This window comes from Nyctereutes procyonoides, unplaced genomic scaffold (assembly GCF_905146905.1).
Source record: "Nyctereutes procyonoides isolate TBG_1078 unplaced genomic scaffold, NYPRO_anot_genome, whole genome shotgun sequence".
Taxonomy (NCBI): domain Eukaryota; kingdom Metazoa; phylum Chordata; class Mammalia; order Carnivora; family Canidae; genus Nyctereutes; species Nyctereutes procyonoides.
Genome location: NW_026575140.1, coordinates 57716989 through 57744484, shown reverse-complemented (window position 1 = coordinate 57744484; position 27496 = coordinate 57716989). Strand labels below are relative to the sequence as shown.

The 27496-nt window shown below is 50.7% G+C and overlaps 1 protein-coding gene and 1 pseudogene across 1 annotated transcript; one reads left to right on the top strand and one right to left on the bottom strand.

The window, feature by feature from the left end:
- Positions 1-17709: 17709 nt before the first annotated feature.
- LOC129496904 (MICOS complex subunit MIC26-like) lies at positions 17710-18384 on the bottom strand (annotated as a pseudogene).
- Positions 18385-18754: 370 nt separating this feature from the next.
- ALOX15 (arachidonate 15-lipoxygenase) lies at positions 18755-26988 on the top strand. Its single transcript, XM_055306051.1, is given in 15 exon segments — positions 18755-18900; positions 20127-20331; positions 20603-20684; positions 20796-20918; positions 21058-21161; positions 21327-21487; positions 21740-21883; positions 22838-23047; positions 24527-24613; positions 24731-24812; positions 24815-24899; positions 25061-25182; positions 25745-25845; positions 25972-26139; positions 26262-26988. Coding segments are annotated over 15 exon segments (1989 nt in total). The 5' UTR covers positions 18755-18765; the 3' UTR covers positions 26442-26988.
- The last annotated feature ends 508 nt before the right edge of the window (positions 26989-27496 follow it).

Sequence of the window (27496 nt, the reverse complement as noted above, 5' to 3'; positions counted from 1 at the left end):
GGTCCAGGGCTAGAGAGATTCAGGTGGGCGGGGGCGCCCAGGGATGGACGTGGCTGCAGGGAGAGAAGTGGGGAGAGCAGGGAGCCCTGGCGAGGAGCCCTTAACGGAAGGAGAAGAAACCACAGAAGGGTGACATTCCAGAGGATGAGAAGAAATTGAAACAGGAGGGGAAAACCATGCTGTTGGGAAATGTTCAGGGGATTTGTCCACCAGCAGTGGGTTCAGGGCACCCGGTCTCAGAAGGCTGGTGGGGGCCCTGCTACCCAGAGAGGCGTGGAGGAGCAAGGTCCTGCATGGGACCAGGTGGCGTAGTGAGGGCCCCTGGCTTTGCACTAGCCTAGCTTCCTTTCCGCCCAGGAACTGTGACCAACCAGCTGCCCCTGTGTCCACCTGCCCCTTGGCCACCCAGCTGCCCCTTGTGACCACCCAGCTGCCCCTATGTTCACCTGCACCTGTGACCACCCCAGCTGCCCTTTTATCCAACTACCCCTGTGACCACCCAGCAGCCCCTGTGGCCCCTTGTCCCTGACCTGCTCATGTTTTCACAGTTCCTGTCTGCCAGGGATGGGCGGCCTCTCAGCCTCATGTATGGTCCCCCTTACGACCTCCAGGAAGAGACAGAACTCGCGCTCTGGGCCCTGGCCAGTGCTAATGGTCAGGGCGCTGATCTGTCTTCCAAGGCATGGGGAATCCTGTCTGACAGCTCCCCTCCTGGCCTCATGTCTCTCCATCAGGCCTGCCCTGCTCCCCACCTCACCCCACTTTGTAGGCTCACCAGCAGCTTCTCCGTGCTGGTCGGCATGACTATTTGCAGTTTGTCTCCTCTCGGTAGAATAGAACATAAGCACCTCGAGAGCAGGTACTGCTGCTGCTGGTCCATCCACTGCTGAACATCCAGCCCCACAGCTGTGCTTTGCAGCAGGGGCTCAGTAATGTTTCCTGGAGGAACGAATGACTGGAGTGAGGGACTGGGCAGAGCTGAGGGGGAACCCCTGCGGGGCCCTGGGAAGGGTCTCAACACAGGCCCAGCCCCCCAAGGAGCCCCAAGTAGGAGAGGAGCAGACCTGACCTCCCATGTGATCAGTTCCCTCAGAGGTGGGCAGCCCTGCGCCAGCCCGTGATGTGCATGGAGGAAGGGGACTTAGAAACAGCTCTCACAGACTGTGGCCAGCCTGCCGATGTCACCAAGCTGTCCTTCCTTAGCCATCGGAATGGGTCAGCCATGTGTGCCCCGCCACATGTGCCCCGCCTGGGGGCTGCCCAGAGGCCAACCCCTCCTCAGAGGCCAAATGGAACAACCCAAGAATGGCCTGGGACTGGTGGGTGTCCCTGGAGCTGCCCTGCCCCTGTGCCCCACTGGGGGTCCCCGTGGTCTCCAGCCAGAGTGCCTGGTTCACTCTCCCCTTCCTTCTCTGCCTCCCTGGCCCCGGTAGGAAGTCTATTTTCACGTCCTGGATGAGTCCAGGACCTCCCTGGACCTCCCTGCAACCTGCCCTGTGATTTGCCTGAAGAGTTGCCCACTCACGGCCTCCTCTGCATGGGGGTCGTGTGCGAGGCACTCGTCTGTGGTCCCTGCGGTCACCGTGGCCCCTAGCAGGGTGCTCGACCCAGAGAGTTACCCAAATGGTAAGTGTGGGGGGAGTTCCAGGGGAAGCCCCTGCCTTACAGTCCTTCGGGGGTCCCCACGGTCTCCCTGACCTCAGGGTGTTAGCGTCTTTCCCAGGACATCACCTCTGCTCTGCCCCGCGCCTCCTCGCCTCCCCGATCCCTTCCAGGGTGCTCTGTGCTTCGTCTCTAGCTCCCGGTGGCAGCTCCCATGCTGAAGCCACATTTTGGGGTCCCAGACAGAATCTAGCCCACGGCCATGCCACCCTGAACGTGCGGGATCCGATCTCATCTGACTGCAGCAGCTAAGCAGGGTTGGGCCTGGTTAGTACTTGGATGGGACACAGCAAGAACTTAAATGCATTTACACGTGGACCACTCTGGTCCCTGTCACCCAGCCAGGAGGTCCCTTGGTCTCATGAGTCCTGGTCCTCCTGCCATCTGTCCGTCCACCCAGTGAGCCACAAATCACCGATTCTGCAATGTGGGAATGGCCCCATGCTCCGCCAGGCGCTGGGGGTACTGGAGACATGGCTACAGTCCCTCCAAGCAGAGCCCCGAGGGGAGCAGTGCTGGGGTCTTGGGAGGGGGTAGGGGTGGTGGGGAGACAAAGGTACCAGAGGGTGCTGGGGAGCAGTCCCCGCTGTGCCAGCATCTGAGGGGCAGGCGTTCGGGGCAGGAGAAGGTTGCTTCGGGGCAGGAGAAGGTGGCGGATTCAAACCCACCCAGGTGACCCGAGGGAGCCCTTAGAAGCAGGACATTCTGTCTTTGCACTTGGATTGTTTGTAGCAAACAAAGCACTTCCATTACAAAGAATTGTTGAAACTTTGTAACTTGAATTTTGAAAAATGTAGAAGCTTTAAGAGTTATGGGTAAAATGCCTTTGCCTTTTTTATAAATATATTAAGATTTTTATTTTATTTATTCATGAGAGACACAGAGAGAGAGAGAGGCAGAGACACAGGCAGAGGGAGAAGCAGGCTCCATGCAGGGAGCCCGACGTGGGACTCGATCCCTTGACTCCAGGATGGCGCCCCGGGCCGAAGGCAGGCACCAAACCACTGAGCCACCCAGGGATCCCATAAATAAAATCTTAAAAAAAAAAAAAAAAAAGAGACCCCATTACTAAGGGAACAGCTTTAGGTCTCAGCATTCCGTACCCCAACAGTTTAACTGTCTTTTGGTCTTGAAAGATTCGGAGCGAGAAATATCCTGAATTTCAAACAATAAATGCATTCTCCAGCCACAAAGAGACAGAAAAGAAGTCAGTAACTGAGCTGTAAATGTACTTCCTAGCCACAAAAAAGAGAAGAAGAGGTCAATAACTGAGGTATCATTAAGTATTTATTCGTTCATCTGCCTATAGGGTCCTTTGTCCTCCAAGGGAGTTTGTGAGACCTTCCTGCTGCAAGGTCTGCCTTCGTTCTTGTCTGCAGGTTTTCTCCTACTTCCTGTTCCGAGCTTCTGCACGTCCCCAAGCTTCTGCATGTCTCTTCCAACCGTCTCTTGTTGCATAATGATTCATCTCTGACCTCAGAGACTGCAAACCCCGATAGTCATTTTCCTCTTATCTTCTGCAGCTCTGGTGTTCGATGAGGCTTGGAGCCACCTCGGAAGCTTCCTCATTTGCCATTTCTGGTGGTTGATAGCTGGCTGCTGACTGGCACCTCGAATGAGGGTTGTTGGCCAGAGCGTCTACGTGTGGCCCAGATTCTAAGAGCAGGGCTCTCGAGATAACCCAGTATCAGGAAGAGTGTGGCCTTAGGCCTAGTCTTGGAAGTGACAGTGTATCACTTCCATCATATTCTTGTGGTTGAGGCACTCACAGAGGTCCATCAGATGCACAAGAAGGGGAGCTAGATGCCGCCATTCAGCTAGAAGGGTATCGGTATGAGTGAGGAGCCCGTGGGATGTTACATAGGGTTGTGGAAATGGTTGGAAAAACACGGCCTCTCACAGTCCACCCCCTGAGTGCAAGCCACAGCCCTACCACATGCAAGGTCCCCTCATTCTTTTCCCGGAGGGGCTTCCCATTCGGGAATCAGCTTACAGCCCAGGGTCTTATCTGAGTGGATGGTCTCAGGTGTGGCTCCTGGATGAGGGCTCAGGTTTATTGCCCTCGAGCTCACCTTGGCTCTTGCCTTTCCTCTTCTAAGCCATCTTTCCTTTTCCACAAATAGCAGCCTGTGTTTGTAGGTGAGTCCTTTTCTCAGGCTGATTCTTGCCTAGAGACATTTGTGGGTCCAATGTTTTCTGTTTGTACTGTTTCTGTTCTTTTCAGTTCAAGCTTGTGTAATTAAAAAATAATGAAAAACCTTGTGGGTGTCATAAGAATCGATTATAATCCCGTCTAGTAGACAAAGCCCATAGGCAGACCTCTTTGTGATGACCTTTTCTCTAGCTTGGCCTCCTTGCCCTTAATATTCTTTTTTTTTTTTTTTTAAAGATTTTATTTATTTATTCATGATAGACCTAGAGAGAGAGAGAGGCAGAGACACAGGCAGAGGGAGAAGCAGGCTCCATGCAGGGAGCCCGACGTGGGACTCGATCCCTTGACTCCAGGATGGCGCCCCGGGCCGAAGGCAGGCACCAAACCACTGAGCCACCCAGGGATCCCATAAATAAAATCTTAAAAAAAAAAAAAAAAAAGAGACCCCATTACTAAGGGAACAGCTTTAGGTCTCAGCATTCCGTACCCCAACAGTTTAACTGTCTTTTGGTCTTGAAAGATTCGGAGCGAGAAATATCCTGAATTTCAAACAATAAATGCATTCTCCAGCCACAAAGAGACAGAAAAGAAGTCAGTAACTGAGCTGTAAATGTACTTCCTAGCCACAAAAAAGAGAAGAAGAGGTCAATAACTGAGGTATCATTAAGTATTTATTCGTTCATCTGCCTATAGGGTCCTTTGTCCTCCAAGGGAGTTTGTGAGACCTTCCTGCTGCAAGGTCTGCCTTCGTTCTTGTCTGCAGGTTTTCTCCTACTTCCTGTTCCGAGCTTCTGCACGTCCCCAAGCTTCTGCATGTCTCTTCCAACCGTCTCTTGTTGCATAATGATTCATCTCTGACCTCAGAGACTGCAAACCCCGGTAGTCATTTTCCTCTTATCTTCTGCAGCTCTGGTGTTCGATGAGGCTTGGAGCCACCTCGGAAGCTTCCTCATTTGCCATTTCTGGTGGTTGATAGCTGGCTGCTGACTGGCACCTCGAATGAGGGTTGTTGGCCAGAGCGTCTACGTGTGGCCCAGATTCTAAGAGCAGGGCTCTCGAGATAACCCAGTATCAGGAAGAGTGTGGCCTTAGGCCTAGTCTTGGAAGTGACAGTGTATCACTTCCATCATATTCTTGTGGTTGAGGCACTCACAGAGGTCCATCAGATGCACAAGAAGGGGAGCTAGATGCCGCCATTCAGCTAGAAGGGTATCGGTATGAGTGAGGAGCCCGTGGGATGTTACATAGGGTTGTGGAAATGGTTGGAAAAACACGGCCTCTCACAGTCCACCCCCTGAGTGCAAGCCACAGCCCTACCACATGCAAGGTCCCCTCATTCTTTTCCCGGAGGGGCTTCCCATTCGGGAATCAGCTTACAGCCCAGGGTCTTATCTGAGTGGATGGTCTCAGGTGTGGCTCCTGGATGAGGGCTCAGGTTTATTGCCCTCGAGCTCACCTTGGCTCTTGCCTTTCCTCTTCTAAGCCATCTTTCCTTTTCCACAAATAGCAGCCTGTGTTTGTAGGTGAGTCCTTTTCTCAGGCTGATTCTTGCCTAGAGACATTTGTGGGTCCAATGTTTTCTGTTTGTACTGTTTCTGTTCTTTTCAGTTCAAGCTTGTGTAATTAAAAAATAATGAAAAACCTTGTGGGTGTCATAAGAATCGATTATAATCCCGTCTAGTAGACAAAGCCCATAGGCAGACCTCTTTGTGATGACCTTTTCTCTAGCTTGGCCTCCTTGCCCTTAATATTCTTTTTTTTTTTTTTTTAAAGATTTTATTTATTTATTCATGATAGACCTAGAGAGAGAGAGAGGCAGAGACACAGGCAGAGGGAGAAGCAGGCTCCATGCAGGGAGCCCGACGTGGGACTCGATCCCTTGACTCCAGGATGGCGCCCCGGGCCGAAGGCAGGCACCAAACCACTGAGCCACCCAGGGATCCCATAAATAAAATCTTAAAAAAAAAAAAAAAAAAGAGACCCCATTACTAAGGGAACAGCTTTAGGTCTCAGCATTCCGTACCCCAACAGTTTAACTGTCTTTTGGTCTTGAAAGATTCGGAGCGAGAAATATCCTGAATTTCAAACAATAAATGCATTCTCCAGCCACAAAGAGACAGAAAAGAAGTCAGTAACTGAGCTGTAAATGTACTTCCTAGCCACAAAAAAGAGAAGAAGAGGTCAATAACTGAGGTATCATTAAGTATTTATTCGTTCATCTGCCTATAGGGTCCTTTGTCCTCCAAGGGAGTTTGTGAGACCTTCCTGCTGCAAGGTCTGCCTTCGTTCTTGTCTGCAGGTTTTCTCCTACTTCCTGTTCCGAGCTTCTGCACGTCCCCAAGCTTCTGCATGTCTCTTCCAACCGTCTCTTGTTGCATAATGATTCATCTCTGACCTCAGAGACTGCAAACCCCGGTAGTCATTTTCCTCTTATCTTCTGCAGCTCTGGTGTTCGATGAGGCTTGGAGCCACCTCGGAAGCTTCCTCATTTGCCATTTCTGGTGGTTGATAGCTGGCTGCTGACTGGCACCTCGAATGAGGGTTGTTGGCTAGAGCGTCTACGTGTGGCCCAGATTCTAAGAGCAGGGCTCTCGAGATAACCCAGTATCAGGAAGAGTGTGGCCTTAGGCCTAGTCTTGGAAGTGACAGTGTATCACTTCCATCATATTCTTGTGGTTGAGGCACTCACAGAGGTCCATCAGATGCACAAGAAGGGGAGCTAGATGCCGCCATTCAGCTAGAAGGGTATCGGTATGAGTGAGGAGCCCGTGGGATGTTACATAGGGTTGTGGAAATGGTTGGAAAAACATGGCCTCGTGTTTTCACGGACTTGATTCCGTGACTCCAGGATGACGCCCCGGGCCAAAGGCAGGCGCTAAACCACTGAGCCACCCAGGGATCCCCGCCCTTAAGATTCTTAAAAGCTCTATTATTTTGTTTTATTATTTTATTTTTTTGGTAAAGATTTCATTTATTTATTCGAGAGACAGAGTGAACAAGAGGGCTTGCACACAAGCAGGAGAAGAGGCAGAGAGAGAAGCAGAGTCCCCGCTGAGCCAGGACCCTGATGTGGGGCTTGACCCCAGGATCATGACCTGAGCTGAGGGCAGATGCTTCACCAGCTGCGCCCCCCCCACCCCCGAAGCCCCTATTACATTTCATCTTTTTTTTTTTAATTTTTTTAAAATTTATTTATGATAGTCACACACACACAGAGAGAGAGAGAGGCAGAGACACAGGCAGAGGGAGAAGCAGGCTCCATGCACCGGGAGCCCGACGCGGGATTTGATCCCGGGTCTCCAGGATCGCGCCCTGGGCCAAAGGCAGGCGCCAAACCGCTGTGCCACCCAGGGATCCCTACATTTCATCTTTAACTTACCTCTCTCCTTCTGCATTTCATCATAGGCAGCGAGAAGTCAGGTGGTACTTGCAGTACTTTGTCTAGAGGTCTCCTCACATCACAGAGTATATTAGAGACAGCGCTCACTCTCCAAATTATTGCAGGGGACAGAGTTCCCACTATTATGTAGTGATACTACATGCATGACAAGACTCCCCCTACTCCCGGAAGTCCTTTCTGAAGTTTCCGATGACACTTCCCTGACATTCCTTCATGTCCACCAACAGCCTCCTTGAGGGCTTTAGGCTCCTGCCTAACACCTGGTCCTACAGCCAATGCCACATGTCTTGGGTCTTTGTTTCAACAGAATCCCACTCTTCGTACCAAAATATGTTCTGAAAAAAAAAATGTTGTGGGTACCTGTTGCTCGTAACAAATCACCCCCACACGTGGAGACTTAAAATACTGACAATAATGGTTTTGGGGGTTACCTGTGCCAGGTGGCTCTTACTTGGAACCTCTCCCATGGTTAGAGTCAGGCTGTGACTGGACCTGGGATCATCTCGAAGGCTTCCTTACCCATACGGTGGTTGAAGCTGATTGTTAGCGGGCCACCAATATGGGGTTTCGCCACATGGGTTGTGCTTCCCCATGTGGCTTGGGCTTCCCCACAGCATGGTGGCTGGGTTCCAAAGGAACCAGGGGGGAGGGAGTGCCCGAGAAATTTTTATGATCTAGCCTTGTAAGTCACAGAATAGCATTTCTTTTGTACCCTATTGGCTGAGGCGGTGCCAAGGGTCGACTCAAGAGCAAGGAGATTGAACAGAATGCATCACTCGGAGGAAAGTCAATGCAGCAGCCATGCTTGGACTCTGCCTGTCCTGGCATCCGAGGGACAGTTGTGATCACAGGTACCCTCCTTGCTACAGTCAAAACCAAGGAAGGGGCAGCTGTGTGTCTTGTTCATTTGACATCAAAAGGGCATCACTTTTAGGGGCACCTGAGAGGCTCAGTGGTTGAGCATCTACCTTTGGCTCAGGTTATGACCCCAGGGTCCTGGGATCGAGTCCTACATCAAGCTCCCCACAGGGAGCCTGCTTCTCCCTCAGCCTGTGTCTCTGTCTCTCTCTGTGTCTCTCATGAATAAATAAATAAAAATCTTTAAAACAAACAAACTCCAAAACCACAGCTCACAGAAGGCGAAGAAGAACCTGATGTCTGAAACTAACCAGCTCAATTGTCTGCTTAAGTCAAAACAAACAAATAAATATCCACATTTTCCAGAGGATTTTTACAGGATGTAGAGTCTCACAATGTCTAGTGAACAATCCAAAGTCCCAGAAAAAGAGGAGAGAAGAAATGTGGTGCAGAAAAAATATATTTGAATAATGGATGAAAGCTCCAAATTTAGTGTATGACGAACATTGACAGATTCAAAAAGCTCAGCAAACCCTGAATAGGTTGAACTCAATAAAACCGTATCTGGACAACAAACTATTGAAAATCAAAGATGGGAGGTCTAGGGGAGGGGGAAGCTGCTCTTTAAAGTTTCCAGAGAACAAGGACTCAGAGCAACAATTCAAAAGACTGTGGGTTTCTCAGTAGAATCTAGCAAAGAAGCCACAAGACCGTTGAAAGAATCCTTTATCTGTTTAAAGGAAAGGACCTATCAACCCAGAATTCTATTTCCAGTGAAAAATCCTTCAGGAATAAATGCAAAATGAAGGCATTTTAATTTATTTATATTTTTAAGGAAATACTTTTTTTTTTTAAAGATTTTATTGATTTATTCATGAGAGACACACAGAGAGAGGCAGAGACACAGGCAGAGGGAGAAGCAGGCTCCCTGCGGGGAGCCCGATGCAGGACTTGATCAGGACCCTGGGATCACGACCCTGAGATTGTGACCTGAGCAGAAACCAAGAGTTGGACATTGGACCGTCTGAGCCACCCAGATGCCCCTAAACATTTTTATTTTTAAGTCATCTCCACACCCAATGTGGAGCTCAAACTCATGACCCTGAGATCAAGAGTTGCGTGCTTCCCAGCTGAGTCAGCCAGGAGCCCCAGAATGAATACATTTTTAGCTGAAGGAAAATGATGAGAATTTATTGGCATAAGACCTGTTCTACAAGGAAAAGTAATGGAAGTTTCTTAAGGCTGCAGAAAAATGACACTAGAGGGAAACTTATAACTTCAGGAATGCAGGAGGAGCAACAGCAATGGTACATATCTAGGTAGTATATTTAACTGTTTTCTTTGTCTTCAGTTATTTAAAAGATATATTGGTCATTCAAAGCAAAAATTAGTGCATTGACTGGTGGGGGGGGTGCATGTATGTAGATGCAGTATATACAAGTATAACATAAAAGGGGATGAAGGGACTCACATAGTTGTAAGGCTTCGATTTTTACTTCAAGTGGTAAAAATATCAGCTGTAAGTAGGATGTGAAAGGTTAGGGATATCTATCATAATTCCTACGGTAGTTTTCTACTGGTAGAAAAAAAATAGTGACTATATTAATATCGGAAAAAAACAAGACTTTCTGATAAATACATTTAGTAAAGTGGCAGGGTATAAAATCAATATACAGAAATCTGTTGCATTTCTAGACATGAATAATGAAGCAGCAGAAAGAGAAATTGAGAAAATCCCATTTACAACAATAATAAAAGTAAAAATAATAAATACGATAATAAATATAACAAAATATATTTTATTATAAATATAATAAATAAAATAATAAAATAGGAATAAACTTAACCAAAGAAATGGAAGAGCTGTACTCTGAAAACTGTAAAACACGGATGAAAGAAATTGAATATGACACAAATGGACATACATTCCATGCTCATCGGTTGCAAGAACAAATATTGTTAAAATGTCCATATTACCCAAAACAATCTCCAGATTTAATATAATCCTTATCAATATACCACCAGCATTTTTCAAGGAATTAGAACAAACAATTCTAAAATCTGTATGGGACCATGAAGGACTCTGAATAGCCAAAGCAATCTTGAAAAGGCTAAGCACAGCTAGAGGCATCACAATCCCAGATTTCATGTTATACTACAAAGCTGTAGTGATTTTTTTTTGTTTTTTGTTTTTTATTATTTATTTATGATAGGCACACAGTGAGAGAGAGAGAGGCAGAGACACAGGCAGAGGGAGAAGCAGGCTCCATGCACCGGGAGCCCGATGTGGGATTCGATCCCGGGTCTCCAGGATCGCGCCCTGGGCCAAAGGCAGGTGCCAAACTGCTGCGCCACCCAGGGATCCCTGTAGTGATTTTTTTATGTGGTGATTGGTTTTACCAATAGGCAGAAATCAGCAAAGTAAAAATAAATAAATAAATAAAAAATAAAAGAAACTCAGAGAAACTAACAGCTGGTTCTTGGAAAAGATCAATAAAATCAATAAACCTGTAGTGAGGACCTAGGAAACAAGAGACAAGTGACAGGTTAGCAATATCGGAACTGATAATAGAGATGTCGCATTGAAATATCAGCTTTGGGGCACCTGGCTGGTTTAGTCCAGGGGGAGCACGTGACTCTTGATCTTGGGATTGTGAGCCCAAGCACCACACTGGGTGTACAGATGACTTTAAAAAAAAATCAATTTTAGGGCACCTGGGTGGCTCAGTTAGTTGAGCATCCAACTCGGTTTCAGTTCAGGTCATGATCTCAGGGTCGTGGGATTGAGCCCCACATCAGGCTCCATGCTCGGCTCAGAGTCTGCTTGGGATTTTTTTTCTCCCCCTCTGCCCTTCCCTATGCAGCAATTTTTCTCTCTAAAATCAATCAATCAATCAATCAATCAATCAATCAATGTTAAAAAAAACAAACCTACTTTGACCGATTCCTCATACCTCATACAAAAGTTAACTCAGGGTGAATCACAGCCCTAGATATAAAATCTAAACTATGAAACAAGAGAACTTCTAGACATAAGAGAGAGTTTTTTGGCCTTTTGTGAGGCAAAGGCAAGCATGACGCACAAAAGGAAAAGATTGATAGAGTGTATGTCCTCATAATTAAAACTATAATTAAATAATAAATAACCATAGCTCTGCTAATGGCACTGTAAAGATGAAAAAGCATCCTTGCTTCCTGAGACAGTTCTTGTGGGGAGAAAATATTTGCAAACCAGGCTTCTTATGAAAGACTCAGGGCACCTGGGTGGCTCGGCAGATTGAGCATCTGCCTTTGGCTCAGGTGATGATCCCTGGGTCCTGGGATCGAGCCCTGCATTGGGCTCCCTGCTCAGTGGGGAGCCTGCTTCTCCCTCTGTCTCTCCCTTGTCCCTCCCCATGTTTGTGCTTTCTCTCTTTCTCAAATAAATAAATAAAATCTTTAAAAAATAAGACTGACATCTAGGATATATAACTAACTCTTGAGAATCAGCAATAAAACAAACAGCTCAAAACAAAACAAAACAAAACAAAACAAAACAAAAAACCAGCTCAACAAAACCCGGACCACAGTTTAATGGGAACTTAACCAAAAAAGACAAGTGTCAGATACAAGGGCATGAAAAGATGCTCAGTATAGTGAGTCATTAGAAGGGTGTAAATGCACAGTAAACTGTGCTGCTGTTGGACAAAACCTGGCACAAACTACTCCATATCCGCCCACCTGATAACACCAAGTGTTGGTGAGGGTGCAAAGCCACCGGAATTCTCACACCGTGCTAGTGAGAGATGGTCTACCAAAGGACAATGGCTAGCATGACATAAGAGGATAGAATGTGGCCTACAACCCATGAAGCAACCAGTCCAGGAAGCCAAACCACAACCTCTGAGCAACTGGCCCCAAGACTTGGTCTGTAACTGCCAGCTTCTCTAGGTTTTGCCCCTGCTTCCTATTAAACACCAACTGGAGAAAGACAAACGTTCTCCCCTAACCAATCCCATAGGATGCCCCGTTTCTGGTTAGTCTGCCTACAACTTTCTTTCTCGTGCCAGCTGCCTCCCATCCGAAGAGAGCTGGAACCTTCCCTTTCTTTGACCATAAAGCTTCCCAACCACCCCACCTGCCTTTGAGTCTCTGCCAACCACAAATGATGGTGGCCTGCCCTATTGCAATACAGCAAGCGCTGAATAAATAGCCTCTGTTTCTTCTCATCTGGGTGATGTTTGTTTCTTCTATGCTGCTGTTGGAAACGCAAAATGGTACCACCACTGTGGAAAACTGGCGGTTTCTTACGAAGTTAAGCATACACTTACCCTATGATCCAGCGATCCCCAAGAGAAGTGAATACTTAATTTTACACAGCAAGGCTCTTTATAACACCTTTATGTATAATTGCCAAAAAAATATGAACAACCGAGTGTCCTTCAACTGGACCGTGAAATCTTGTTTCAGCAGAAGGAACAGAGTGGAGGTAGATCAATTTTAAGCATGGCGTAAATGCTTCCTGAAAAAAAAGTCCACTCTCTTAAGGAATGGGATATCTACAGAGGCTGGGAAATACCGGGTGTTGAGGTCTTTGGCCACATGTTACTTCACCAGAGAATTTCTTAGGCTCAGGAGCTCTAAGTTCACACAATGGTGTGTACACCGCTTACTGCTGGGACAGTCAGTTTGAGATTGTGCACCCATTCCCTCAAAGCAGGGCTATATGGCTGATTTCAGGGCAGTTACACAACTTCCCCTTGTCTTTGAAGTGGGTTTCCTAGGACTATAGAGGCTTATGTGGCATAAGCATCAACACCCTGGCATCAGTAACCTAAGATTTGGCAGTAGTATGTGTGTGTAGGGTGCACTCCCAGCCCAGGACCGACATGGAGCTGGCTACACTGCCTTCATTCAAACTATCCTGAATGGGACCCCAAAAATGTAGCATGGTGGCCAATTAGGGACATCCCTGTCCTTTACATTCCAAGGAAAATTTTCTTATTCTGCCCTCCTCCCAAGTTTCATGGCCTAGAGAAATCCAAAAGGTTCCCCCAAATTTCTGTGGGAGTCCTCAGACTAATAGCCTTGATATACTTGCCTCTAATCCCATCACCCAATGTGGCATCTCTCTGTGGCCTTTCAGTGAACTTAGATGCTAAAGTCAGTTCCTTCACTCAAAGTCACATCCCATCAAGCATTTCACAGAATTTATGCAAAGTCCAGAGGTTTATCGGAAGAACTGCATGATGCAGCACAGAGCCTTTGGCAATCTCTCTGCCTTCCCAAATCCCTCCACCTTTCTCCGTGACTGTTGGGAGCAATATTTATAACCCATTAAATGACATTGCTGGGCCCCATTCGGATGAAATCATACTTGCCAAATACATTAATATACGTGTTTTTATGGTCCCGGCACTTCCTGCCACAGTTTCAGCAGGGCCTACTGTTTTTGAGTCTGGGTTTTGGATTTCTGAGTCTCAAAAGCCGGATGCAAAGGGATTGAGAAGGGCTCCCATGCATAGGTGATGGCTGTGGGGGAAAAGTAATGCATGAGAAGTGGGAGGGGCCACAGAGAGGAGTAGGGTCAGCATCCAAGGTCCCCTCTGCCCTTAATTTGAGGGCACCATCTCTAGTCACTTGGGGACACACAGAAAGGACCAGTGGTCATCACCTGCATGGAAAAGCTTTGCGGGGTGTCCATGCCTGTCCCTTTGATTGAGCTGATGTGCCACTTACTCACTGGGTGCTCAAAAACCCTAGTCAGCCCCTGTCTGAATTATCCCGGGTAGGTGGCCCCTCTTCCAACATCAACATTGTTTATCAATGGCTTTGCTGATAGATCAGTTTTCTAGAAGTGCTTGCATGGACTTGGTGAACTCTGTCTTCCTCAACACTTGGAGTTTCACAGAGAGCTGGTTGGATGGGCAAGGTTTGTGGCTGGTGCTAATAAGGGAGGAACGCCTGAGCGAGGACTAATTTTGTAGATGGTAAGATCCTCATAATGTTTTCTGACTTATAGAAGCTTATGAGTTTGAGGGTTCAGAAATTAGGTATGTGGGCCCTGTTAGTTATTTGTTGCTGCAATACCATTACCTCAAAACTCAGTAGCTTGGAGCAATGAACATTTATTGTCTCACACAGTCTCTGAGAGTCTCTCTTGGTTCCAGTTCAGGTCTCTCTGCTGAGTTATAGTCAAGATGTTGGCTGGGGCTGTGGTCATCTGAGGCTTGACCTTGGCTGGTGGAACTGCTTCCTAGACGGCTCCCTCACTCAGCTGTTGGTGGGAGGCCTCAGTTCCTCACTGGCTTGGGGCAGGGGGGTTCAGAACCTTGCCATGAGGACCTTTCCATGGAGTTTCTGGATTTTCCTTATGACATGGCAGCTGACTCTGTCCAGAAAAACAGTTGAAGAGACAGAGAGACAGGGAAGAGAGGGGGAGTGATTGAAAGAGAGCAAGCTGTCTTTCAGGACCTAGCTTCAGGAGTCATATACCATTACGTCCACCATATTCTGTTGGTTGTGCAGACCAACCCCAATATACTTGGGGAGGGTGTGCGTACCGTGAGGTGTGGATCACTGGCGGCTACTCTCAAGACTGGCTACCACTGGATGCCCTCTAGCCCCCAGTGACACATATTCCTCCCAGATCCACCTCCTCTCCAGGCACCCCAAAGTCTAATCTAAGCATTGATGTGAAGGCCAGAATTTTATCTTCTAAATCAGGCCCTGGGATGGGTAGGGTTTCTCAGGAATGTTTCCTCAAGTATAGCATCTCAAGTGACATTCTTCTCCTTCTGAAGACCCGTGAGCTAAAGAGAAAATCAACTTCAACTGTACTCTGTCCTCACCATGTGATGGTGGCCAGGCAAAGGATAACCTCCATAGATACTGCTGTTCCACAAGGTGGGGAGATGGCCTGGGTTTCACCCCTCAAGGTCCTAACCACAGCAAAATATAACCTCAAGTTGTTGCCTCTGGGTTTCTTTGCAACACTTCAAGCACATATTTTTTTTTTTACTTTTTTTTTTTTAAGTAAGTTCTACCCCCAATGTGGGGCTTGAACTCACAACCCTAAGATCAAGAGTTATACGCTCTATGGACTGAGCCTGCCAGGCCCCCCCAACCTCATTTTTAATTTGTAAGAAAATCATTAGGTTTGTGCCATTTCCACAGATGATGGGCTTCATTCTGTTACATTTAGATTTTTCTGAATTGTATGTATAAAAGAAAATTAAATATCAGTTTCAGGGGTTCCCTTTAGGGCCATGCTTGATTATAGTTGGTGCTTTTAAGATAGTATCTTATAGCCTTGGATTTTGTTCAATATTAAATTGTTGAGATTACAAAAATGACTCATGCTTTTGCAAAAACTTTAAAAAATTCCAAGGGATGTAAAAAATGTAAGTTCCTTCCCCACCTTCTCCTACTCCCTAGTAATAATTGTTGCTAATGCTTTGGTGTACACTTATTTTTTTTAAATGCTTATTGTTCGACAGGGTTTATGCTCACTGTTGATAGGGTTTCCAAAGTTTGAGGATTTTTTTTTTTTGCCTATGGAGAGAACCCTCCTACATGTGTATTTTACTTAATCTCAACTTTATTCAACATAATCTATAAACAAAACACTGAAATATAAATGCTAAATCTGAACGTTGGTTACAAACCTAAATTTCCTTAAACAATGTAAACTGCAGTGACAGATTTAACAATGAAAGGCAGTGATTGAAGACTTATTGTCATTACCTTTACCTCTGTTTTAAATACACCAACATCACAGATTTACTTCATTACTTCATTGCCTCCTACTCATTCTTGTTTTTCTCTGGGAATAAGATACATTCTTAAAGTTGATAAAATACTTCTTTTGATGTTTTCTTGATGATTCCGTATTACTGGAATCTTGTTAGATACTCCCCCCACCCCAGTCCTGCCCCGCCACCCCATACAAAAGGATATTGTCTCAGACCCTCATGTGCACCGAGGGTCTCAGCAGATTGAGCTGAGGCTCTGAGGCTTATCTTCCCCATAAATGTTAGCTTATTTGATCTATCTTTCCTCCCTGAAATGATGTATGCCTTTAGTTTCATTTGGCCAGACTTACGGAACCCTTGTTCTACCATTATGATGATCCACTGACTTGCTTTGTTAGTATGATTTATAAAAATATGCATGCACTATCAATGTCTTGCAGTAGTTGAGGGGGTACCTAGTGGATTCATCTTCTAGGAGAGGGGAGGGTTGTGTTTGCACATTAAGGCTCCTCTTTGGGACTTTAGCTAACTCAGCATCTCAAGACTCCGTTTCTTCCTGGCCGTGGAGCATGAGCGTTAGAGCTGGTTGACGAGTTGGACCTCCTTCTGCGGGGTTGTCATGGGTAGTCACACGTGCCGATCAGTCCTTTCTGTTCTTGGAATGGCTCCTATTTTTTCCCAAGACTATTTGGCCCACGCACAGTTGTCTGTTTTTATCCTCTTCAATGTACTAGTGGGATGAACATATATCTCTATTCACTATAAACAGAAGTATATGTAGGAGAAGCACATTCATATATAGTGACATTCCCTTTCTTATTAAAACCTATAAAAATGTCAAAAATCCCAATGTAAGCCCTCTCCTCTGTATTATACTGTTTGGCAACAGTTCATGGTGACTTTTCTCTTTTTAATGTCATTATGCATTTAGGTGTTTCCCAAACTAATTGCAGCATACCCCTTTGGGTCCCTACTCCCTAATCCATTATCTCTGTTTATTTGCTGGTGGGGCCTACATATATTTGTGTGTCCACCCATCCCTGTGTGGCACAGGGAAATCCTGATAAGGCTGAGGGGATCACGTGGTTCCATCTCCCCTGCCAGCTTGAAGGATTTGGGTTTGGTGCCCAGTTTTGGACAAAATAGATAAGGAGAGGCTGATGGATGGTTTCTGGGAAAGCTTCCCCCCTACTTTGCTTTTTTTTTTAACTTGGCATTTTAATTATGTGTATAAATAACAACACGAGGACGTGGAGGTCTAAGGGTGGACATTATCTCTAGGGGAAAGGGTTTCTCATCAGTCCACTTGTAGTATAGCATCACCCGGGATTACAAAGCAGTCTAATACAGTTTTTCCTGAAGAAAAAAGCCAATTTACTACATTCAGTACGGACTTCTCTAAATGGATAAATGTGGTGTCTCTAGATTGGATGGGGGCCCCCAAATGTGGAGTGGAAGCCAGTATGTGGGGGAGGGAATGAATTCATCAGAGGCAGAAGAAAGGAGATAGGAGTTTACTGAATACACCTCGAGGGAGCAGGTGCAGGACAGCAGAGGAGAGGCTGCCTGCCAGGAGGTGGCGGGAGGGGGCTGGTTTGAAGGGGAGAAGGTGAGGAGGTCTGCGGACGAGTGGAATTCTCCCCCTTTTTGGTAACTGTGCCTGGTTGTAAGGAGCCCACTGGTCAGTTAGGGCTTATGGCTCTTTTGAGGTGGGTCCCCTGATGGAGGTGACTGTGTTCAGCCAGGGGGTTGCTCAGGCCCCTGTTTGTGTCCATCATGCAAGCCTGTTTGCATAAAAGTGGCCTTGACACTCTCTGCAATTTTTCTGTAGAATTACTGGTTTACTCCATGGAGTTTCCAATCTTTACCTGTAACTGATTCAAATGAGCAGAGCATGGAGCATTTTATTTATTTCCAGGTGATTTCCTCACATTTCCTGGCTCCTGAAAGTTCTCCTTCCACAAATCATCTATGACTGTGGATCCTCGTAAACCCCATTCAAACAATGTCTCCCCCACTGACCTGGACCAATACAATGGCTTATTGAGGATGATGAAAAGAGACAGCTCATCCCATGACCCCAGCTGGATACACCAGCTTCTTCATTTCTGAACCTCTAGCCAAAAGAAGTCCAACAATTTCTCTTGGTGTTACCAAGTCTCAGAGAAAAATCCAGGAGGTACATTTTGGAGATATTCATAGTGGTCTACCCCCATTGAACCAAGCTCTTGGGCTTAGTTTGTGAGTATATTCTCTGACGCCAACCTGTAGATGGCTCACAATAATGTCGGAGATGTGAGATGCTCTCTTCAAGCTGGGTCCTTGGCTCCTCTACAAATTTAGATTGACCCCCGGGGACAGAGGAGAGTGAAAGCTCATTAACCTTCACAGAAGTTTTGTGAGGTGAGTCCTTTTCAGGTGATGCATAGTAGGGAATGAGTCCCAGAGCTTGGCACAGGGAAGGCTGGCAAGTGTTCCAAGCGATTGACTTAATTCAATGGCCTTGATGTACCTCACTCACAAGCTCCTGAGGAGCAGCTCTCCTTTACCTCTTCACCCTCCCCTGCAACCCTAAGCATGACCCTTGCAGGGGTGAGCCACTTGGTGTGGCCAGGGCACCAGCGCTTGTGTTTGGTTGGAGAGGCCTTCCCAGCCGCCTGCTGACATCCATCTGCTCCAGTCCTGCAGGTGGAGACCTGTCCTGCAGGTTTTCTGCCCCAACCCTCATCTGCTTCCCCTTTGCTCCTTCTCCATCCGCCGGGACACAGGGCGCATCCCCGGTCCCCGCCAGGCCCGCCTCCTTGGGCTTGGACTGAGCTCTGGGGTGCGCGGGGGTTGGTCGGAGACCCGGGAACCACCACACCCTGGACCGCTAGGCTTCAGAGGGGCGGGGTCCTAGGCTCTTTATTGGCGTGTCCAGTCCTCTTCCTCCGCAGACGGCGCGTTCGTCTTCAGGCAGGATGGGTCTCTACCGCATCCGCGTGTCCACCGGCTCCTCGCTGTGCGCGGGCTCCCAAAACCAGGTGCAGCTGTGGCTCGTGGGCCAGCACGGGGAAGCGGAGATCCAGAAGCGCCTGCGGCCGGCGCGGGGCCAGGTGAGCCGCGCGCGGGGCCAGGGGAGCCTCCAGCCGGGACGCCGCGCACAGGGCGCGCTCAGGACGTGTTCCCGCGCCCGGCCTTTCCTTGGACCTGCCGTCCGTCCTCCGGTGCCTTCTATTCTCAAAAGCTGCCGTTTCAAGCCTTCTCCGCGGTTGCTGGGGGTCCGACTTGGGGGCTTTCTCTGCCGCATGGGGTGGTAATGGGGGCGCCGGCGGAGATGAGAACACCGAATATCCGACCCGCGTCCCCGGTCCCATCACATCCACCTGAGACTCGCCTCGGCCCCGACACCCCAATTCTCATCGCCTGTCCCGCTCTCTCCAAGCCCCCAGATCCGGCTGCCCCATGGACGCTTCTCGGCCCTCCGCCCGCCCCTAGCGCCCCCCACCCCCGGCGGTAGCTCGCGCCTCCCCCTCTCCGCCTCTAACCCGGAATCCGGCGCGGTCTGCTGGGTCTCCTGGCCCCTCGGGTCTCCGCGGCCCGAGCTCCGCCTCCCACCCCCACGCCCGCCAGGGCGCCCTTGAACCCGGTCACCTCCACCCACCCTCTCCACTGCCTCGCCGCTTCTGGGCCGCCCTTCCCAGCCCTTCTGCAGCCGAGCGCTTTGTCGCAAACATTCCCACTTTGCAACGGGCCCCGGCGTGGAACCTGTGAGCGGCTTCTGCGTGTTCCCAGGACCCATCCAAGACCCTGGACACGCCAATAAAGAGCCCAGCCTGGGGATCCCTGGGTGGCGCAGCGGTTTGGCGCCTGTCTTTGGCCCAGGGCGCGATCCTGGAGACCCGGGATCGAGTCGGGCTCCCGGTGCATGGAGCCTGCTTCTCCCTCTGCCTGTGTCTCTGCACCTCCCCCCGCCCCCCTGTGTGACTATCATTTAAAAAAAAAAAAAAAGAGCCCAGCCTGGGGGACGCGGGGGAGGGCGCCGCCGCCGCCGCAGCTGGAGCAGCCGCCTCAGCCCAGTGTCTCACGCGCACCGGTGCGCTCCTTCCGGGCTCGGGGCTTGGCGCAGGCGAGGTCCACAGGGAGGAAATAGAGAAGGAAGGAGTGCACCTCCCCACGTTCCCCCTGCGTCGCCCCGACCCACCCGCCCCGTGCGTGTCCCCTTCTCTTTCTGGCTCCCTCCGCGCGCCGTTTCCGAAGCTCACGGAAGGGCGTCCAGCCCGAGCCAGGCTCAGTCCAAGGGCCCCTTCCCGCGGACGCTGAGCCCCTTCTGCCGTCGCAGGAGACGGAATTCAAGGTGGACGTGGAGGAGCACCTGGGGCCGCTGCTGTTCGTGAAACTGCAGAAATGGCACTTCCTTCAGGACGACGCCTGGTTCTGCAACTGGATCTCCGTTCAGGGCCCCGGGGCTAGCGGGGAAGAGTTCACGTTCCCGTGCTACCGCTGGGTGGAAGGCAGTGGCATCCTGAGCCTCCCCGAGGGCACCGGTGAGCGCGGGGCTGGAGTGCGAGGCCTGCGGGCGGTGGGTGGGGGGTGCGGAGTAGGGCAGGGAGGCAGGGCACGGGGAGCTGGGACCTGGGGCGCGGGGTTGGGGAGAGGGCTGCGCGCGCCCCCCACTCGCCTCCAGCGCCTGGAGGTTGGAGGAGGAAGTGATGCTGAAGGCCCAGGGCCGGCGGGAAGGGAGGGCTGACGAGGCGCCCTCGGCGGGACCCGGGACCAGGAGGGTCTCACGGCCCAAGCTCTCCTCCCCATGTCTAGGCCGGACGGTGGTGGACGACCATCAAGGCTTGTTCAAGGACTACAGGGAAAAGGAGCTGGAAAAGAAGAGGAAGCTGTACCGGTCAGCGCTACTCCCGCGCCCCACACTCCTCCCAACCCCACCCCGCCCCCGGGGAGCTGTTGACCACCCCCCCCCCCACTACCAACATCTGCTTTCACTTTTCCCGGGCAGGTGGGATAACTGGAAGGATGGATTAATCCTGAATGTCGCTGGGGCCACGATCTCTGACCTCCCTGCAGATGAGCGATTTCTGGAAGATAAGAGAATTGATTTTGAGGCTTCGCTGGCAAAGGGGTGAGAACAGGGGGGCTGGATGCCAGGGAGGCCGAAGGGCTGAGGACTGCACAGGGCTGGGCCAGCCTCAGGTGGGTGCCTGTCCTTATGTGTTTGATCCTGAGCATCACTCTCAAACTCTGCTTCTCTTTCCCTGAAGGCTGGCAGACCTAGCCATCAAAGACTCTTTAAATGTCTTCACTTGCTGGAATGATCTGGATGACTTCAACCGAATTTTCTGGTGTGACCAGAGCAAGTTGGCTAGTTAGTACCTCACCCCAGGGCTTCTCCCAGGGCTCTTATCTCGGACCCAACCCAACCCAGGCACCCAGGGCTGGGAGACCAGAGGCGGGGGCCCCTGTGGTAGGCTGGGGTCAACTGGGGATGGTTTGGTGGGGGCGCTCAGATCCCTATGACTGTCACCCCCAGAGAAGGTGCGGGACTCCTGGAAGGAAGACGCCTTGTTTGGGTACCAGTTTCTCAACGGTGCTAACCCCATGATACTGAGGCGCTCCAGGCAGCTGCCGGCACGCCTGAAGTTCCCTCCGGGGATGGAGGAGCTGCAGATCCAGCTGGAGCAGGAGCTCCAGGTACGCACAGAAGAGCCCTAAAGAGGTCATGCACTGAAATGGCAGTGTGGTTGGTGTTTGTGCTTTGGGGTCCACTTGTGGGGGCAGCTTCCTGCTGGATGGCAAGAAGGGATTTGGCAGGAGAAATCGGGAATGACCCCTGAGACATGTGACTCTGCCTCCTCCCTGAGTGAGAACAGCGATGGAGGGAGGAAGAGTGGTTGGCAGAGACAGTCACAAGGACAGCAGCCCTCACCCGCTACCCCCACACAGGGAGGCAGGCTGTTCGAGGCAGACTTCGCGCTGCTGGACGGGATCAAGGCCAATGTCATCTTGTGCAGCCAGCAGTACCTGGCCGCCCCTCTGGTCATGCTGAAACTGCAGCCTGATGGGAAACTCTTGCCCATGGTCATCCAGGTGAGAGGACCCAGGAGTGTTGCTCCCCAGTAGTGCTTGTCCTCCTGCTCAGACCCTCATGCAAATTCACGGAGTCCCCACTCCCTGCAAAGGCCTATGGCACAGGAAAGGGCCAGGCTGCCGGAGAGACTGGCTGGGTGAGTCTGAAGAGGCTTCAGGGCTGAGGAAGTCACTGAGGACAGAGCAGTCTGGGGATGTCCTTCGGAGGTGATGTGAGCCTTGGAGGAGGCTCGGGACTTAGACCCTCAGGCAGGACCCCACCGAGGTGAGGGTCAGGTGACTCCCCAGGGACTCTCAGGGGCCAGCTGGCCTGGGGTGCTGGGGAGCAGTGTGAGGCAGAGGGGCCACACCCTGTGGGCTGTGGGGGCCCAGCTGGGGTGCAGGAGCACAGGAAGCCGAGGCAGGGTGCTGTGGCCGGCGCCTGTGTTCAGGCTGGGGCCCAGGAGGGGGATGCCAGACCCTAGGATTTGGGCAATGGGTTCAGCGACTGTCCAAGGCAGAGGGTCTGGGCTCAGATGTGGGGATCAGCTGTGTGATGCTGAGGAGGATCAAACTGGCCTGGGTTCAGGGAGAGAGGAGGAGGAGAAGGAGTTGGGCAAGGCTCCTGCAGAAGTCAAGAGGAAAGGACAAGTCAAGAGGAAAATCAAGAGCCCAACTTTGAGGAAACAGGGGGACATCCAGATTGTAACGTGTGGCCAGTGACAGTTCAGGACTGCGGGCGGAGCCAGCTGTGTGCAGGCGGTATCACTCCTACTGCAAGCCGAAGGGGAAGTGAGGTCAGAGGAGGCCAGTGGGAGAGCGGAGAGAGAACCATTTCTGCAGAAGGCACCCAGCTGAGGGCTGCGGGGCAGGAAGCGCAGGCAAGTGTGGGCAGAGCTAAGCCAGCAGGGAGGGAGCCTCAGGGGAGAGGCGCAGTGTGTGTGTGGGGTATCCCAATCCCTGTCCCTGCTCCAGCTCCAGCTGCCACGTGTGGGATGCCCTCCACCACTGCTTTTCCTGCCCACGGATCCCCCGATGGTCTGGCTCCTGGCCAAGTGCTGGGTCCGTAGCTCTGACTTCCAGATCCACGAGCTGCAGTCTCACCTTCTGCGGGGACACTTGATGGCAGAGGTCATCACCGTGGCCACCATGAGGTGCCTTCCATCCATACACCCCATCTTCAAGGTAGCACCTTACTCGCCTCGCTCCAGCCTGCCCCTTTCTCCAGGCCCCATGGCACCCTCCCTGGGGGGGCTCTCAGGGTGGGGAGAGCCAACCAAGAAAGACAAGTGAGCCAGGAGCAGGAGCACAGCCTGCTGTGCCTTCTGAATGGGGTGGCATGTCCTCCCGGGGAGGCAAAAAGGAGCCATGGTGGGGGGAGGTGCAGGGTGAGCAGTCCTACCCGTTTCATGTATAAACCACAGATATCCACCCACTATTATAGGAAGGGTACACACAAACGACTGAGGAGTCCAACAAGAGAGGATCATACAAATAGCAAAAAGTATTTTTTCAGCCAGTTTTGAAGAATCCTAAAGTAGTAACACATAGGCTATTAAGAGGGACTCAGGACAACACTGGCAGCCGGTTCATTGTGGACAATTAGCACAGACTGTCCACCCATTCACTTGTTTTCTTGGGGGTGCATCTCACGGGGCATGAGCCATTCTGGATGCCAGTGAGAGGCAAGATAGGCAAGGTCCTGAAAATGGGGATTTTCATTTCCATTAAGGGCTAGCAGACAATACAGACTGTATGGGAACCTATGAGCTGTGATAAGTACAATGTGGAGAACCAGAGCAGGGTGGGTAGGCCCGGTGGTCAGGAAAGGTTCATTTGATCAAAGGTCCTTCTGGGAAATGAACTAGGGGTGGTGGAAGGGGAGGAGGGCGGGGGGTGGGGGTGAATGGGTGACGGGCACGGAGGGGGACACTTGACGGGATGAGCACTGGGTGTTATTCTGTATGTTGGTAAATTGAACACCAATAAAAATTAATTCAAAGCCAATAAAAAAAAAAAAAAGGTCCTGTGGCAGGAACAAGGCTGGGATGTTTGAGGGACAGAAAGAAGGTGAGTAGAATGGACAAAGGGAAAAAAGAATAAAATCTTGGGAAAAAAAAAGGCAATAAAAAAACCAGTAGATTCAGAATGGACAAAGGGGAGAGGGTAGGAGATGATGTTCCAGAGGCAGGCAGGTTAGGCCATGCATTCTCAAGTGGGGGGCTGTTATGCCCCCCAGATGGGTGAAAGTGCTTCTGGGGAGGCAAAAAACTTACTATTTTTATGTATAAAACACATATATGCATATAGTACATAACAGATACAGTATATCTAGCTTTAAAATTTCTTTTTTTTAAAAAAGATTCTATTTATTTATTAATGAGAGACACAGACAGAGAGGCAGAGACACAGGCAGAGGGAGAAGCAGGCTCCCTGCGGGGAGCCCGATGTGGGACTCGATCCCAGGACCCGGGGTCACGCCCTGAGCTGAAGGCAGGCGCTAAACTGCTGAGCCACCCAGGGATCCCTAGCATGAAAATTTCACAGGGGGAGAAATTTTATGTAATTTTGTCTATGTATGTATCATGTATCCATATAGAAATATTGTCTCCATATCATGTATCAATATATAAATACTATATATACATATATATACACACACAGCTTCTCATCCCCCATCTGCGCTACACCTTGGAAATTAACGTTCGGGCCAGGACGGGGCTCATCTCTGACAAGGGCGTTTTTGACCAGGTAGGAGGAAGGCAGGGGCATTCTGGAGCCCACTCTCCCCTTGGCTCTGGGTTCCACACCCCCCCCCACCCTAGGGCTGGCTGATTTGCCTGACGCCACCTGGCCCTCGCTCCTCAGGTGGTGAGCACAGGTGGCGGAGGCCATGTGGAGCTGCTCCAGCGAGCCAGAGCCTTCCTAACCTACCGCTCCTTCTGTCCCCCACTGACCTGGCCGACCGGGGGCTCCTGGGAGTCGAGTCTTCCTTCTATGTGCAGGATGCTCTGAGGCTTTGGGAAATCCTCTACCGGTGAGGAGGGGCGAGGCAGGGGTGGGTGGGGAGGACTCAGGACAGCCTGTGTCTCAGCTGGGGGGCTGGGGCCCCTGACCCAGGCAGGTGAGGGGGGAGGAGCCCAGGGCCGGAGGCTCTTGGCAAGCTGCAGCCCTCCTGACCCCCACCCTGGGGCGCAGCTACGTGCAGGGCATCGTGTATCTCCACTACAAGACGAACGAGGCTGTGAGAGATGATCTGGAGCTGCAGACTTGGTGTCGAGAGATCACTGAGGTCGGGTTGCGGGGGGCTCAGGACCAAGGTAAGGCTAGCCCCCGCCTGGGACCTCCAACGCCACATAGTTCCCTTGGGAACCTCCCCAGAATCCTATTTCTGTGGAATCTTCCAGAAGCATTTCCAACCCAGTGAAAATGCCCAAAGGCCCTCCCAGATTCCTTTTCTACCAGCTAGAGACAGGTCCCATCATATCCCCTGGGAACTCCTCTAGGTCCTAGCTGCCTCAAGACCCATGGCTGTTTGTAAATGTTTAACAGCCAGCTCCCTGGGGCGGGCGGGGGTGGGGGGGGAGGCGCGTAGGGGGGCGGTGGGAAAGGGGAGCCCTGATTTGTAGCATTTGCTCATTTTCGTGCTGTGAATATTTCCACTGTGGTTACCAATGTGATGGTAGCCAGCTTGCTAAACACCTGACCGGTAATGGGCCAGCAGGAGCCACCCAGCAGATCCCCCCACCCCCATTCCAACCCAGCTTGCCATCAGCGCCCAGGGACCCTGAGAGGACCGAGTGCCCTTCCTCACCCCTGTGGTCTCCCCTCCCTGCCCTGTGTCTGAGCTGTGCTTCTGTTCCTCCCCTGAACCCCCTGCAGGGTTCCCCAACTCCTTACAGTCCCGCGACCAGATGTGTCACTTTCTCACCATGTGTATATTCACCTGTACTGGCCAGCACTCGTCCACCCACCTGGGCCAGGTACGGACCATAGTGGGCAGCTGGGAGTTTGCACCTGGAGTGGTGCAGAGGGCTGTGTGCAGGTGGGCTGAGGGGCTTCTGTGCTTAGCAGGCACTGACTCTAGACATCTGCCTCTCCCTCCCTAGCTGGACTGGTACACTTGGGTCCCTAACGCGCCCTGCACCATGCGGCTGCCGCCTCCTACCACCAAGGACGTGACACTGGAGACAGTTATGGCAACACTGCCCAACTTCCATCAGGCCTCGCTGCAGATGTCCATCACCTGGCAGCTGGGCCGCCGCCAGCCTGTGATGGTGCTGGCAGTGGGGCGCCCCTGGGGGCCGGGGGGGGGGGGGGCGGGCAGGTGAGGGAGGCAGCACACCCTCCACGCTGAGTGCGGGTCGCAGGCTCTCAGCTGCCTTCCTCTCTCCACCAGGTGGCTCTGGGCCAGCACCAGGAGGAGTATTTTTCAGGCCCTGGACCCAAGGACGTGCTGAAGAGGTTTAGGGAGGAGCTGGCTGTTTTGGAGAAGGAAATTGAGACCCGGAATGCAAAGCTGGACATGCCCTACCAGTACCTGCAGCCCAGCCTGGTGGAAAACAGTGTGGCCATCTGAGTGCTGCCTTCTGCGGAGCCGCGCCCACCCCCAGCGCTTCCAGTCCCACCCCCGCAGCCCCAGCCCCCCCACCAAGGGTCACCTTTCCATGTTCTGTGCCCTTGGCAGACACTTTTATTCTAGACGGGCCCCCTAAGGGCCTCTTCCCGCTGCCTCCCTCATCCTTTGGGTCTCCCTGGGGCAGGGAAGAGCCAGGTTCCAAGAGCAGGAGAGGATGTCCCTACCTATTGCTCCACACCTTTTATGAGCCACATACGATTTTGAACCGAGTTTGATTTAATGGCAATGAACAGAGATTTTAGACAACAAAAGGAAAGAAGTTAGAGCAAACTGTTCTAAAGCAAATATTGGCCAGGGGCACCCGGGTGGGTCAGTCTGTTGAGTGTCTGCCTTGGGTTGGGGTCATGATCCCAGGGTCCTAGGATCTATCGAGTCCCAGGTTGGGCTTGCTGCTCAGAGGGGGCATCTGCTTCCCCCTCTGCCTCTGCCTGTTGCTCCCCCTGCTTGTGCTCTCTGCCATCTTTCAAATAAAAAAAATTAAAAAATATGTATGAACACCTTTCTAACTGGACAGACTTTATTACAGATCCTGAAGCCAGACACAGTAAAAAGCAAACCATTCACAGCAATTCTCAAGATTTTTGTCTCATGGCTCACTTAGAAGATGATAAATGGAAGAAAACTGGGCGGGGTGTGTGTGTGTGTGTGTCCAAGTCTTTAACCATTTGCAGTTCCCCTGTCGGAAAGCTAAAATAAGAAACTAGAAAAATACTTTTAAAACCCTCATTATTGGGCTGCCCGGGTGGCTCAGTGGTTTACAGCCTTCGGCCTGGGGCCTGATCCTGAAGACCCGGGATCAAGTCCCACGTCGGGCTCCCTGCATGGAGCCTGCTTCTCCCTCTGCCTGTGTCTCTGCCTCTCTCTCTCTCTCTCTCTCTCTCTCTCTCTCTGTGTGTGTCTCTCATGAATTAATAAATAAAATCTTTAGAAAAACCCCTCATTATTGTAACGAGTGACAACAAAAGAATCAATAAGATCCAGCTTCTGTATCTGAT